The sequence below is a fragment of the Rattus rattus genome, chromosome 6 (genome assembly GCF_011064425.1).
Source record: "Rattus rattus isolate New Zealand chromosome 6, Rrattus_CSIRO_v1, whole genome shotgun sequence".
Taxonomy (NCBI): Eukaryota; Metazoa; Chordata; class Mammalia; order Rodentia; family Muridae; genus Rattus; species Rattus rattus.
The window spans coordinates 121,126,549-121,142,756 of NC_046159.1; the positions used below are offsets into that span (position 1 = coordinate 121,126,549).

Here is a 16,208-nt window from a genome sequence, read left to right on the forward strand (position 1 = left end):
GCAGCCCCAGTCCTTTGTGGGTGGGGACTCACCTGGTTCTGAGTCCTGCGATTACAGGCTCAGGCCTCTTCATAACAGCGGAAATAGCAACTTTTATCATAGTTATAAGCTTAGCTTTCACTGATCCTTTCTATACGGAGGACTGAAGCTTATCATCTACATCCCTTATATAAATCAGTGAATGTATATAGTAGGCCCTTTCCTCCAGGGTCATAGTAAATAAGGTGGCCAGACTCATCTGCTAACCTACAATAGGCAAAAAACACTTCATTTCAACATCCCATAATTTCATCAATTAAGTGGTCCAGTGAAGGAACAGCTCTCAAAATTCCTCGGGGAAATGTCAGTTCTTTCAAAACAATACTTCCAAAGTGTCTAAAGTTTTCACTGAACATGATTATTATTAGGTTAACCCCAAGGGAATCAATCGTTGATGGGATTTTGCCTACAGTTACTAGCTTTGATGCTTCGGAAATGAATACTTAATATTCTGTATCATATTGAACAATTTTAGGAAATTATTAGAAGTACTCCTTTTTAAAACAAATAAGTAAGCTTAACTACTTCATAGCTTTTCAAAATAACTATTTTTGAGAAAAGGTAATATAACTTCTGACTGCTGTGCTGGCTGGGCCTGCTGGAGAATACAACACAACGGGAACTGTCTCCAAGCCCGCTGCAGGGCCTTTAGCCATTTGAGCTTTAACCAACTTAACGAAGACATAGCCTCGAGCAGAGACCTTCCCTCCAGATTTGTGGCTGTCAGGACAGAACCCCAAGGGCAGAAAACACCTAAAGAACTGCCAGTAAGCCACGTGGGTAGTAGACGCGGAGAGGGAGAGGCCTGTTCAAACCGCCATGCTGCTCGAAGTGGATGATCCTAGGCCCACCACACCAAGCGCCAGAACATGACCGCGAGCCTCCGGCCACTGTGCGTTTGTCCCTCCCGAGGAGCCAGCCTGGGCCAGACACCATGATCCCACAGAGAGAGAAGGGATGGGACCTTGTTGCTGAACCACGGGCCTATACTAGGCAGCAGAGCCTGTCCAGAAACCAGAAAGGGGCCCAGCACAAACCAGGAGGTCAACCCCTCGGCCACAGCCACCCGCAGCAGCGCGGCAGATGCAGGACTGGTTTGGCCTGACCTTGCTTACAACCTCTGGCCAGTCGGAGCCGGTCCGCACTGGTCCCGGGCGCGGAGGAGGGCTGCGTGGGCGCCATTTTCCACCTCAGCACAGCAGGTGCAGTATTTCACAGGCCCGCCCGGTTTCTCTAACAGGGCTGTCTCCGCAATGTTTGATTGCATTTCAGTTTGGACGTCGGTATTTCAGCAGAGGTAAAACGATTCACTTTTCTATTTGAGTAAATCCTTAAGGATCTACCTTCTGTGTCTCAGTGTGCCTTGAGCATCAGTCCCTTATGCTTGTCCCTTGCTCTCACATCCCCATCTCCGGGGCCTGGGCTCTTGCTTGTGGACCTTAGGTCCAATGCCTTTATGGTTTGGGCATCATAGTTTAGAGTAAGCAAACTGCTCTTGTAAGGAAAAAACAATTTTAAAGAAAAAAAATGGTAAAGGAAACATGGATAGCCTTCATTCAGCAAATTTTGTTACTACAAATTCTTGCACAGAATTTTAAAAAAAGGAATAGTAAATGTGAGTTTTAAGAACATTTTTATTGCTTTACTCAAGATAGTACCACTTTCATCAAAGAAATGATGAGATGACTAAATCTTTTAATCTTTTATTCATTTCTAACTGGCCATTTCTGACTAGATAAACTGAAGTAAGTTTTAAATAAATGCAGTTCACTAGAAACTGAATGAATCCATTCCAGACTTTTTCATCATATAAATAGACATCTCTTCTGTACTAAACTACACACTTTAATGGCAAATGATTTTGAAAAGATGGCAAGGGAAATCACTTTCAGGCCGTGCATTAAATTTTGGCACGAAAGTATCTAGTTTACCATCACTGAGACGATTGATAAGAAATCCCAAAGGTCCCTAATACACAATTCCATCATTTTGCAAAGGGAAACATCTGAACGGAAAGCTCTGCAAAGCTTGGGTGTAAATGAGTCACTGATCACATGGCTGTATCTCCCAAATCTGTTTATAAATTTAGTCAGTTGATCTGGAGTTACTCCTACATAAAACGCTGTCCTCTGACCGCAGTTCTGCAAGGCCTCAGTTAGTTCCTGGAATACTCTGTGAGGGTGTTATTACTGTTATTCTCCTGTCTTCGGATTAAGGCACTAAGGCTTATTTGGGAAAGGTAAATAGTGAGCCAGCCTCAGGTCCCTGGCTGTGACAGTCCTAGAACTGAGACTAGCCACTCCAGCTGTCAATCACAGCTGCTGAGCTGTTTTTGAAGACATTTAATGTCAGCTCACAAATCCTGTCCTGCATTTTCTTACAGAGGATTAATGCCATTGCTATTAAGGTTTTCCAGGCAAGCTCGAACTCCCTAGGTTAAACAGACCTTAGAGTCTTCAATTTTCCTGTCTTTGCCTAGTTAACACTGAGATTACAGGTGTGAGCCAACGATGAATCTTTTGAATATTACATTAATAATTTAATATGCTTTATAGACCTTACAGAGGGTCTGGAGCAGTGACTTAAAATATGCAATTAGTCCTTAAGAACTTGTACTCACAAGGTGGTGCATGCCTACCTGTAATGTCCAAAACTCTGGAGGGGAAGGCTGAAGGATGCAGTGTGAGGTCACCCTGAGCTACAGAGGACAGCGCTGTCCAGGAAGAGGGAGAAAGTTCTCTGTATTATTACAGAGAAAACTACCTCAGTTGTCAGTCATCAGACTTGTTTCCTGTACCTTGGCTTTCTGAAGCTTAAAATGGACATCATAATAATTCTCTGCTCAGGGGGGTTGTTATAAAATTATATGGTGATATCACTTAAAATCGATAGCAAATACTAAGTGTTAAATATTACTAGAATTACATGGACTTCTATAGGGAGAATTGTCTAATTGTGACAGTTGCCATCTATGATGGTTTGGGGATTTTTTTTTTTTTTTTTTTTTTTTTACTTTTCCCAAGTTTGTTATTTCCATTGTGTCTTTGTTAAACCTGTTTATTAAGTCAGTGCTTGAATTGCCCCAGTGATCCAGTGGGCAATAATTTAGAATGTAGAATATTTATTTATACAGCATAATTATAATTCATTAGAAGTTTGAATTTTATAATTATCTAGAACTTGAAATATGCTGTGAAAACTAAGAAGATACAAATGAGATGACTTGGGTAGGGCGCCAAGAGGCTGTGTCAGAGCCGTGGAGAGACGCAGGTCTCCCGGGGCTGTCGGAGGGTCTCAGAGCTTGTCTTTGGCATCTCTGCTTTCTAAGATGGAGCAACTTTTCCCAGTATCTATCTGGCAAAAGACAAACGCTGCAAACCCTTTCTTTATGGTATTTTATTTGAGAACAAGAATAAATTATCAAAAAAATGTTCTCCTGAAGCCAAATTCTAGGTCTCAGTGGGTTATGAGAATCCCCTCTCTCAGGGAGAAGTTGGCTCCATTTTAAACCTTGTGCGTCACCAACTCATAAAGTGCACTGAATTAAGAAATGGCAGTGAGATGCGTGGTGATGTGGCAAAAATACATCAGCAGAGTTTATTAGAAACCATACATTTGGAAGAAACATAGCAGTTTAGTTCCCAAATAAAATGAAACAAGAATGTCCACACACATGACCTTTGGCCAGACAAGCTGAAGTTTGGCTAAAGTCAGAAGCTATGTAATCAGCCACACTTCTCCACTGATCCACAAGGAAGAATCGCAGAGCAACTTGAGCAAGTCTGCATTCCGCACTTTATACGAGAGGGGCTTCAGAATGCACTCATGGTCTGCTCTGCTTCCTCATTTCCTGCAAACTACTGTGAGGTGGGCCATGTCTGCAGATTTTAGTTAAGACAAATAATACAAAAATAAACAGATAATAAGCAAATAGGACTCTAATGAGTCTTCACATGGACCCATATTTATATCTAATGTTTTAACTTATTTTTAACTTTGTCAGTGATTTAATTTTCAAATAATGGCATTAAACTTTCTTTGTCTAAGTTCATGGGACTTGATCTGACAAGTTATATTTCATGTAAAATTCAGTGAGGATGTCTATGCATTTTAAGAAAAATCAACAAACTCTACCCTTCTGTTGTGAATTCAATGCCTTTTTATTAGTTTAAAGGAAATATGAATTTTAATGCAAATCCATCTGTTTTAAAAAAATACATGAAGTATTTTCAGATCTGGACTTTTCCTCATAAGCTAATGCAGGAAGTGATTAGTAGTAGACATAATTTCAGATAACGTATTTTTGTAGTACTTTCTTTATTTAGAAATAAAAATCAGCCAGGCATGATGACTTTTGTTCTATAAATAAATTCAGCATTTCAGAGGATGAGAAAGGATTATAGTGACTTAGAGGCCATCTTTGGCTACATAGTGAATTTCAAGAAAGCCTAATAAGACTCTCAAATATATATATGCATACGTAGATACACACAACAATCAACACAAGTAAATATAAAGTGATGTTAATTGTATGATTTCTGATATTTCCATACCTGCGTAGATGTTTGTCACGCTGAGTTGGCCAAATATTAGCTGTATAGATGTCAAGAAGTAAGTCTATTCTACCTAAATATACTTATACAAACTAATTCCCATTTTTCTAGAGGTAAGAATTAAGACATTGTTGTAAAATATCATACATGCTAAGTCTGTTATGCAGTAAATTAATGGAAAGAGGACAGAGTAGTAAATACTATTGTAATTGAGTCAGTAATAATAGAATTTAATCTCAGTCAGGTAAAAGTTGAGAAATCCTATGGCTGTTAGTTTCTAATGTATTTTCATCTTCTTGTTCTGTTTTGTTTGGTCTGGTTTGGAGACTTGGTCTCATACTGCCCAGAGTCTTGAATACATGGACTCAACTGACGCTTTGGTCTTTGCCTCCCAAGCATCTGGGGCTAAAAATATATACTTCGATGAATAAATTGTTTAAAAGGATTTAGATTCCTTTTTGCAAACGATACCATCAAGATTCACATATAATCACTCATATATCTACAAGAAACTGTATGATCTAGCAGGATTGCTATTACACAAGCCAGGTAACCTGTGTTTGATCCATCCCTAGAACCCACTTGAGGTGGAAGGAGCTTTCTGAACAGAGTTGTCCTCTGACCTTCACACATGGGCTGTGCACATATCCTTCCCCCCAATTATACACATGCATGATAATAAATTAAAAATGTTAATGTGAAGAACATGAACTTTTCATTGCATTAAGAATTGTCAAGAGCTTTAAGTTGGGTAAGGAGAAAGGAGGGCTTTCATGAGAATATAAATGTAACCATTTTAAAGAACACCTTAAAAAAGCATGCTTCCTGTTTGCTATGTTAATTTTCTGCACTTGCAAGTATACAGAAATTTGAGTCAGTCATCAATACAGGCAATCTCTGGGATCTTCAGAGCAGACACATGTGACAGCAATTATCTGCCCCTCCTTGTGTGATAATGACTAAATGATCACATTCCTCATTAGAGCAATGAGCCGAAAGTCTGCACTTCTGGTTAACGCAATGTTTTGCTGTGCTCGGGCCTCCTTTCCTTTTCACAAGGTAGATAAATTTACAAGGTCCCAACCAATATTCTTACCTGTGCAGTGTGTGAACCATTAGAATGAGGTGAGCGCACACTAGGGGCTGCCAATACCATTCACTCTAGGCTGGAAAAGCACAGACTAAAAAGTTCTCAACCTCAGGAACAAATGTTCCTTGTTGCTAACAGCCTGGCTAGGAAGTTAGGAGATGTGACTGAGTTGTGAGGAAAAAGAAAATCTAACCTAGCTCCTGAATGTCTTCCTTTCATTCCTCAACTTCAGGAACTAGTGGAACCACTCGCTTGGTCAGAGATCCCTCCCTACCACCACCTTCTATAGCAGTGTATGTTTCTCTAGTGCAATCAGAAACACTGATCACTTTACTTCCTCTAACAGTCCAATGGAGGGGAGGACACATTTTAGTTCATAAGAACCAGTAGAAACCAAGCTCATGATTACTTAAGAAGAGTTTACTGTTGGTGTAGGAATAGATTCTTTCCTTTGTTTGAACTCATCTGCTTATTGACTTTCAAAGATGCAGAAACTGGTTATGCAGAACACTACAGATGCTATAAAAAGTGCTCCCACCAATTACTAGTTGATATTACCAAAGGTAGTTTGAAACTACCAAAGTTAAAAAACATAGACATGCTTAGTATGTCTATTAGAAAAGACATTTGATTTGGGGAGTGACAGAGGAACAAGAGAAACATTTGTAGGTCGGGTCCTAAGAGACATGGCAGGGAAAGTAAAGACAGAAGCAGAACTTGTAACACCGGGTTAGAAGCAGCTTGTGCTGTGTTGAGGAACCTGAACGGGTGCTTCACCATCAGTGGACAGGACAAGGAGGCCCTTCAAAACAGACAAGCAGTCAAATCAAATCTAGTTAGACTCAACATCCAGCCATCGCTGTGGAAGAAAATGCACTTGATGAGTACTTACACTCTATGCCATACATACTATGTTTTAAAGCCAATGCTTATACATTTGTTATGTTAAAGCTAAGGGGAACAAAAGTAAAGTTAGCAGCATAAATATTTCCTGCTCCTGGGATGCTTGTGTGCTACTTCTCTGGTACAACTTTCTTGTTAAGAAATTTAAAGATAATTTTTCTCTGAAATGTAATCCTTTAAAACAGTTTTGCTGTGTTAATTTCACGAAAATATTATAAGAGACTTTCCATACCTGAGACACTTTGCCTGTTGGAATCTGAGTCCCCATTACTGGAATTAGAATTATTGGAAGAGTTGTTGTCAACCCCACCCAGAAGGGGGCGCAAGTGGCTCACTGAGACTTGTTCAATGAACGATGTTCCATACTTGCGAAAATACCACCATTCAAATATCTAGAACAGAAAAACAATGTGTTTATGACCTCAGTTTCTACTTGTAATTTTAGGACATGTCCCCTTAATACATGTTTATTGTTTCTGTCCACCTTTGGTCTAACTGTAATAGATTTCAGTAATTAAATGCCAATATTGTTTAGTTAAATTGATTTTTCTCTGCTGAAGAGTGATATTTAAAAAGAATCAGTAAATATAGTGATAGATAAAAGAATATTGTTAAGGTGTATTCCAAATTATTTTTAAGTTAATATAATATTCAAATAACAAAAACACCTTAGCTGAAAGACAACTCTAGAAATACATGTGAATACCAGTTCCCAAAATATACCTCATGAAACGTTTTAATTCCTGACATTTTATGTTTTTGTAAAATCATATCCACAATTTTAAGTAATTTTAAATAAGATTTTTTAGTAAAAAAATATTTCAACTGTAAAAGTCAGACTATTTTCAAGAAATGAGGCAAACAAAAGAATGAGGGCAGTCAGAACAAACCTAGTGACATGTTGCTTGAGAGACTGAGGCAGGAGGATCATTTGCACACAGGAGTCCAAGGCCAACCTGAGGAACATGGTGACATCTAGTCTTAGAAAGGAAAACATAAAAATAGTAGTCATTTCATACATGGATGGCACTCACCCCTTCCTGCTAAGGCAGCATAACAAGCATTTGCTATATATCGTCAGCGTTTCTTTTCCCAAAAGCTTACTGATTGTTATGTACTCTTAATTCCAAAAGAGAACAGGAATAGCTTTCCTTAGTGGAAGAAAATCCAGTCCCACTTGTATGACTAGCTGAAGGCAGAGCTCCTTGAAAATGGGAAAATGGCGCCTTCCTGTGTCCACCTCCACAGCCTCTTGCCTCCACCCCCCTATGTCCACCCGCAGCCACTGCTTCCTGCCACTACTCCATATTGCTCTACCCATCCTCTTCTCCCCACCCCATTTGTTCTTCCCCAGTCATACAAACAGCATTCAAGAGAAGGAACGTATGAACAGCTACTAGCAAAACAAGGTAGCGCAGGCCTTAATTGCAGACCTCATTCAGGAGACTGAGGGAAGCAATCAGGGTATAAGTACAAGAGCAGTGAGTCCCTGACAAGCAAAAGGCCAAGCATGGTGACTCACGTTTATGATTTCAGCGATTAATTAAGAAAGAATTAATAAGAAAGCCTGGGCCAAGTGGACTGCCAAGAGTTCCAGGACAGCTTGGCTACAGAGAGGAAAAAACTAAAACAAAACAACAGAAAACAGAATAACTCCATGCCTCAAAGGGTCTCAAAGGATAGCTGTACTATTCTTTATAATATGTAACCTACAATCAACATACAATTATTTAAGTTTATGCCCTTGTGTATGTCATAAGAAAGTTTCATTATCTGCACTGGAATGGACATTGGGCTATTCTTTAAAAAAATGGTATTTTCCTCTCTTCTTTTCTGCTCTATTGAAACAACAATAGAAAAGGAATCTATGATGTGAGAAGGAAATTATCAGCCAAACCTAACATTCCCAGTCATGTATGGGATACCTTGATTTAATTACAGTGAATTACTTCTAACATTCCCATGTTTAAGGAGAATATAGTTTGAAAGTTGCATGGATATGGGAGGAGTACAAAAGCCCTCCTGCCCGCAGATCTCCAGGGAAACCAGGAATGTTAAAAATGCAGGATTGTCCTCTCAAGGGAAAGGATGTAAAACCTGTTTTCCCTGCAAAAAGCTGGGAATCAGAGGTGATTCCCTGGTGATCTGTGCTGTCTGGGGGGCCTAGCCATATCCAGCTCCCACAACCAAGAATGGAGGTGGCTAATAGTCTAAATGACCCTAACATTATGTGCATATTCAGGGGCTCTCCCAAGATTCTATAACCCAAATGACCTCTATGATATCTGTGTGACCTAGACCATGCCAAATCCTTCCCTAGGCCCTTAAGCTAAGAATATAGGCAGTCTATCTTGAGAACCCATCTTCTTAGAAGAAATGAGATGCTCCTTGAGTTGCGTTTCAATATAATTATGCCTCTTCATGTATCAGAGATCATATTATACTAGGAAACTTTTTTCCGAGTTGTACTGTGTTTAAATATGCTGGCAATATGGTGGTTACCTGGCATCAAACTCTCTAGAGGCTTGATCTAGCCTGATGAAGTCAAGTTCAATCAAGTCTTCATTCTCACCTCTTCACAGCTCTTCTTGCCACTATCTGTGATACCTGAAGGGACCTCCATAGTTGAGCATGTACATTATGGATCCATAAAGATGTATGGCTCTAGTTTGATTTATTTGGATACTAGTACCTTCAACTGTAAATGAAGTGGGAATCATATTTATCTTCAAGGGTCCTCAATTTTCATACCAGCTTAGTGTAAAGCACCCACAGTTCTCAAAAGTGCTGACAAAGCTACTACCATTTTTATATTAATGGCTTGTATACCACACTGTTCAAGGATGGCACGCTTGAGTCCTACACTGAAGCACCCCTCTTTTGCCAGTCATTTTGCAGCATTTTCCTCTAAAATAAAACAGTGAAAATAGTTAAGACATAGGGTGTTCTAATCAAGGGAAAGGTGAAACATTGCATCCTCCAGGCAAGTTCTCTGAAACTTAAATGACTCAGGACTTCACTAGACTTCTCATTCCTTATACCTATATAAACAATCACAATTACCGAGAGACACTGTGGGACCAGCCAACTGCCTGCAAGACGTGCAGTATGCTTCAGGAATTCAGCTTTTGCAAGCTATAATCCGTACTCCTTTAAGTGACCACAGAAAACTCATTAGTTTAGCAAGTTTGAGTTAGGTATCTTCCTTATCTATCTGTTTTACCTGGGGTGAGCACATGTTTATTCACATCTCCCTAGGAATAGTGCTGTCCAATAGTGCCCCACAGTTTAGGTTAGCGCAGCATCTCACCCATCACTAGGATGTTTCTAGAAAACATTGTGTCAAGGTACTCCTTGGTTATAGCCCTGAGCAGTCAACAAAGCTCTCAAGAAATCAACAAAAGTGCTCTGCCTCAATTACAAGAAAAAAAAAGGTTTCCAAGACTCCCTTAGCATTGGTTACAGAACTGACAGTGGTTCTTAATCACTGGCAATGAAGTTTTTAACCTACTATGCCACAGTCCACTCATTCGATCATACAGTACCAATATTCCTAGCCACCTATGAGTGGTGTCCCAAGGTCACAACAATCATGTCCCTACATTGAAAGTCCATGCTGCAGGTCACAGTACCCATGGCATGCTAGTATCCAGCACATGGACAAAACCTTGAGATTTCAGATCCCTTAGTTCCTTTAGCAGAGCCACAGAATTGTACCTTAAAGAACAATGTAGAGAATCCACTTAAAATGAGGAACAAAGACTGTTCATCAAGATGCAGTGACCTGACCTAAATCACAAAGCTAATTAAGCCCCAGCTCTCTCTGCTACTCTCTTACTTAAATCTCTTTATTGAATAAACAAATAACATAACAATACTTTAGTTAAACTAGACCAGACACACAGACAATCCTTCATTTCCCTTTAAGTGTCCTCTGACAGTCTCTCTAATGCTTTCTTAACTGTAAAAAACCAATGCAGAACTAGTCCATCAAATGTGACCAGATAATTAAGCCTAAGAGGCAAGTGCCTCAAATTATCTGAACATTTATTTGCATTAGGACAAGACAGACCTTGTCTCTAAATTGTCCTACCTTTTTAGTGTAGAAATAACAAATAGGTAAGGACAGTTTAGTTGTTTGGGGGCAGGGAAATGTGTCTTCCCAGACTTATCATAGAACATCAATACTACTGTCCCATCTATATAGAGGGATGTAGAGGAATTTTAATCCAGTAAGATGGCTGCTCTGATAACATCCTAAAAATTCCTTTTAGGTTTTAGTGATCAGTCTGGAAGGCAGACATGCCCTTAGTACACATATTTAATCCTTCCAGCTGGAATCCTTTCCTATACACCTTTAATCCCAAACAATAACATCTAAGTGAGGAACAAAATACAAAGTGACAAATCAGAAAAAGATTTGACAGAATGGATCAGAGATGTGATATACCCAACTCTCAGGAGACCAGTGCAGGAAAGAAGTTATTTAAGAGCAGTGCAGAGAGGGTGTCAGTCAGTTGAGTTGGGAGACAATGCAGTGACTGCAGTGCAGTAGAGTTGAACTCATTCATGAGTCCATGCAGAGGCAGCTGGAGCTAGAGAATAAGAAGTAGCCATAAGATTAGAACAAATTTCCAGAGTTAGATTGTGGCTAAGAAGAACAATTCAGTGAGAAGCTCAGATTATCCAAATTAAATCAGTCAGCTTAGAGAATAGTTTCAAGTAGAATGGCTGAGTTGAACCAGCCAGCCAGAATTCTGAAAGAGCTATTGTATTAGGGTTTCACTGCTATGAACAGACGCCATGACCAAGGCAACTCTTATAAGGACAACATTTAATGGGGGCTAGCTCACAGGGTCAGAGGTTCAGTCTATTATCATCAATATGGGAACATGGGAGCATGCAGGCAGGCATGGTGCATGAGCTGCTGAGAGTTCTGCATCTTCATCTGAAGGCTGCTAGCAGAATACTTACTTCCAGGCAGCTAGGATGAGGGTCTCAAAGCCCACAACCACAGTGACACACCTACTCCAACAAATCCCCATCTACTCCAACAGGGCCACACTTTCTAATAGTGCCACTCCCTGGGCCAAGCATATACAAACCATCACAGCTACAAAGGTTGGGCTTAAGTGTCTGAGACCAAAATAACATCTGGTAAATAAAAGTTGCATTTACAGAGGGGACACTAGTATAAAGAATGCCCCTGTTCTTCCAATATGTATCAAAAGTAAAGAAAGGAGGCTGTCCCAAACTTCAATTATCTAAGCCCTTTAATTTGAGGTAGTAGCATAACAGTCTTCTCTGTATTCCAAAACTCATCAGACTTTGAGGAACACTTCACAATATTTTTAAAGTGCTGAATAGATTCAAATGGGCAGATGGTGTTATTTAATGCATACATATTTGGTGTCACTTTGAATACATTTCCCTGGTGCATACCTACAGTATAAACAGTGAAGCATTCATAAACAAACTTAGGTTTTAAAATAGTTCTTAGACATCCGAGTTTAGTGGCCCTGACATATTGGGAAGTGGGGAAATCTCTCTTGTCTGCCAAATAACTTATAATTTAAAATGTAAAATTATGCAATTCTTAATTTTGAAGCCTTAATCTTTCTACTACACTTTCTCCTACCCATGCACCATCTTTAGAGTAATACAGATTAAGAAGGGTGGGAATTCAAACCATCAACAGAGTATGGCACTTAGGAAGCCAACATTAACTCTATCTAGTTTAAGATCAAGATACTCTTACCTAGAAAGCCAGAACCAATGAGTGACCTTCGCTGGTTATCTTGATTCTTTGGGACTGTTTTCTAATGTGTGTAGTCAAGTCAGAGTGAGCACTCTGTGGGTGGAGGGAAAGTCTACTGCAATGATTATAATGCCGGATGGATAGCTGATAACGATGGGCCAGTGGATTAATTACATATAACCTAAATAAACAGAAGAATTATTAATTTTTTGTTTGTTTTTGGTTTTGTTTTGATTTTTGTTTTTTGGAGGGGGATGTTATTTTTGTTTTGTTTTGGTTTGGTTTGGTTTTAAAGAAAGGCTAACACACACTTTTGAAATGGACAAGAAAACATGAAAAGAGAAAATCTGATGGTACAAAATCACAAATGACCAAGAGGCATGATGCCAAGATTCCAGGTAATACAGTCTCCTGAAAGGTAATTTACCATGTGTGCCTGCATTTGTGCATACATATATGTGGGTGTGTTGTATGCCTGTGCATATGTGTACACTTTATTTTCTTTAATTAACAAAAGATCATCTGAGCATCTGAGATAAACCAAGGCAATTGATAAGCACTACAGTGACATCCGTAACCATTTTTAGTATCAGTTTGAATTCTTAAATGCATCCTTTCCTTCATACCAACAACTGGCCCTTTCAAAATCCTTACTCACAACTCTGACATTAACTAAAAAGAAAAAAAGGAAAAAAGAAAGGAAAGAAGGATAGAGGGAGAAAGGAGTTAGGGATGGAGGGAAGAGTTAGAAGAAGGAAGGGAAGATGGAAAGAAAAGAAATAGGAGCAAGCAACTCCTTCTTTCTGCGTGCTTTGTTTATAAACACTGAATAGACCGTGTGGCGTCTGGCCTGCTGCTTCCTAACTCAGCCAGTCCCTCACTAGCCACTAACTGGCCCCTAAACTGTTGCAGCAGCACTCATATCCTCCCACTCCCATTTCTGGACTCCTGCTGCACAGACTAAAATAGGCAGGAAGATAGGGCATTCTTCAAGGTCAAAAGCTCACCTAATGCACATATATTCACTGGGTAGAATTTTCTATTGTAGCATTCATTATTGTGGTCTGGAGATAAAGTCCACACTCCTGGGCCAACTAATAGTCATGGGATCACAAAGAGTGGGAAGGATTTTGCTTGTGTAACGTGTCCCAAACCCTGTAGCTCATACTGTCGTGGTACCTGTTTTAATACTTTACAGATTCTGATTGAAGCAATCCTTAGAATTCAGAGCAAGCCCCCCCCACAGAAAATTCTGATGCAGCTAATTCATGTACTCGCTATATTACGTGTGCAGTCAGCTGCTCTTTCAGTATCAACCAATGTGTCGGGACACATACAGGGAGGCAAAGGAGATGGCCCAGCACTTCAGTGCATTCACCACTCCTGCAGAAGACTCAGGCTCGGTGACCAGCACCCACACAGTGTCCCACACCCATCTGGAGGTCCAGTTCCAGAGAATTCAACTCTTTTTCTGGCTTCTGAAGGCACCAGACACATACATAGTAAACATGCACACATAAATTCTGGCAACATACTCACATACATAAGTTAATAAATCTAAAACTAAACAAACCATTTCCAGTTTAGAAGGGAAGAGGACAATAAAGGGTCACACAATTAAAATATGGTTACGTTATGCTAAGTGTTGGTCTGTGTTCTAAACTGGCCACAACTGACTTAATTTCCATGATCAAATAGGAAAGTAAACCCTATGTTCTCCTGAAAACATTGCAGTCTTTCACTCTACCTCCGGCCTCCTTTCTCTTCTTTATTTTTTCCTTCACTTTTCCATTCTCCCAACTCATCTCTTTCTCATGCACTTGGTCCATTTCTGTGAGTCTGTAAAAAGGAAAAATACCAAGTTCTCGAACGTGCTGGTAACCACCTTCCCAGGCAGCACTGTCATGAAGGCAGAATGACGTGCTAAGGCAATGGACAGGCAAAGCCTAGTTGTCTTCCCACCTACACTTAGCAAGCAGGGCTAAGGATGCCTTTTCTGGATGTCTAGAGCTCTTTACTGCCCTGAAGTTCCACAGCTTGTAAGCTTACTAATTTGTGCCTTAATGAAAATTAGACAAGACAAATTGGTTGGGACTTTTTTATCTATTGCTAGTGTGCTCATCTTGACAAGGTTTTCTGTGTCTAGTTGTTAATCTAATCAAATGCTCTTGCGTACAGAAAGGAGACAGAACAACTACCTTACTCTGTGACTCCGAATGGGGGTAAAAGAGAACATAAAGAGATCTGGACCTGACTTTTACTATTGATCTGCTATAAAACTTTGGACCAAATTACTTCATCTTTGTGTTTACACTCAACCATATGAACACATGGCTTATACCCAACACTTTGAATTTCAGTGAGCACTAATCAAAACAATAAGCCCTAGCCAGGTGCTTATTCAGTACCTAATCCAGTGGGAACTCAAGTACTGTTTCTTTAACTGATTTAAAGATTTTTTAATTAAAATATGATTTCATAATTTCCTTCCTCCCTTTCGCTCCCTCTTTACACCTACCTTGCTCCCTGTCAAATTCATGGACTTTTTTATTTCATTCCTATCACACACACAAAAGCATAAATATATAATACAACTTGTTTGGCCCATTTAGCATTATTTGTATGTATACAATTTCAGTGCTGACTGATTAGTATTAAATAACCAATTAGGGGTTCCTCAAAGAAGACTGTCCCCCTGTCTCAGCGTTCCTTGGTTCCCTATAAGCCTTGCTTCAGTGGTGGGGTCTCTTTCGTCCCTCATCAAAGAAACTTCTCTTTAAAACAGAAAAAAGACCATTACAAGAAACCATAATATCAAAATTCAGAGACCCATCCACCACGGGGAGTCTAACCCCAGTTGATATATTTGTAACACCTAAGGCTCAGGGACCATCACACAAGAGGGATCAGAAAGACTGTAAGAACCAGGGATAGAAAATCAGCTGTGAGATTGTCTTATAGAAATGACTTGGATGCTGCACCCATACTTCCTTAACAGCGTAGCCTCCCAAACAAACTCTGAGCAAGGACACCACCAGTAGACATGGCTCATTTCTCACTGCTGAGTTCTTCCTACCGCCTTCCAAAAGATGCTTCTTTTATATCCAACCATGAACTAGTTGTTTTAGTTTACTGTTGCAATTTCTTTATTTTGTTACTTATTCTCACATTTAAAAGTATAACTTGCATGCCTTTTCTATACCTTTCCACATAGCATATATACATGCTATATATACTTAAATAAAAGGAACAGGAACATTCTATAACAATAGGGATACAAGGATCCATGTATAAATTTCACTATCATATATAGCAATTTCTCTACTCTACCAGCATTTTGATTAAATTAAGGGTATTATTTTCTTTACATGCCAACCTATTTTCAAAGTAAAAACAAACCCTAATATTTTCTCCTTTGAAAGAAACATTGATTGCCCAAAGAGGCTACTTGGGCAGAGTGGATTCATCTTCAATAGTAGATAATGGGTGGAACAGGCAGGTTCAGAGAGTGAGGATATGTACCTTTCCTGTGGCACGACCAGCCTGTGGTGTTCGCCCATCCGAGGGAGGCAGGCAATGAGACACCATAAACTTAAGCAGAAAGAGGCTGCCTGCATGGGTTGTGACCCCAGCAACTACAGAGAAGAGCCAGTGCGACAGGAAGCTTAGCAAATTCACAGCCAGCCTCAACTTGCTTGGGAAAACTACTGGCAGTTTCCATCTTGGAATGGGAGACCCCAACATGCTAGACTCCTTCAGAATAAAACACTCTGCTTTTACATATTATTTGAGTCTGGGGTTTCATTTTTTGTTGAATCGTGAACCCTTATTTTGGGGGCTCATTTCCAGGATTTGCTGGACTCAA

General features: G+C 39.7%; 1 protein-coding gene across 4 annotated transcripts in view; it reads right to left on the minus strand.

Moving 5' to 3' along the window:
• St7 (suppression of tumorigenicity 7) overlaps window positions 1-16,208 on the minus strand; it is a 233,844-nt gene that overhangs the window by 96,659 nt on the left and 120,977 nt on the right. For all 4 annotated transcript variants that reach the window (XM_032906915.1, XM_032906916.1, XM_032906917.1 and 1 more), the window contains exon 3: window positions 6,818-6,977. In XM_032906915.1, the coding sequence (XP_032762806.1) occupies window positions 6,818-6,977 (160 nt within the window). The remainder of the gene's footprint in view (window positions 1-6,817; window positions 6,978-16,208) is intronic.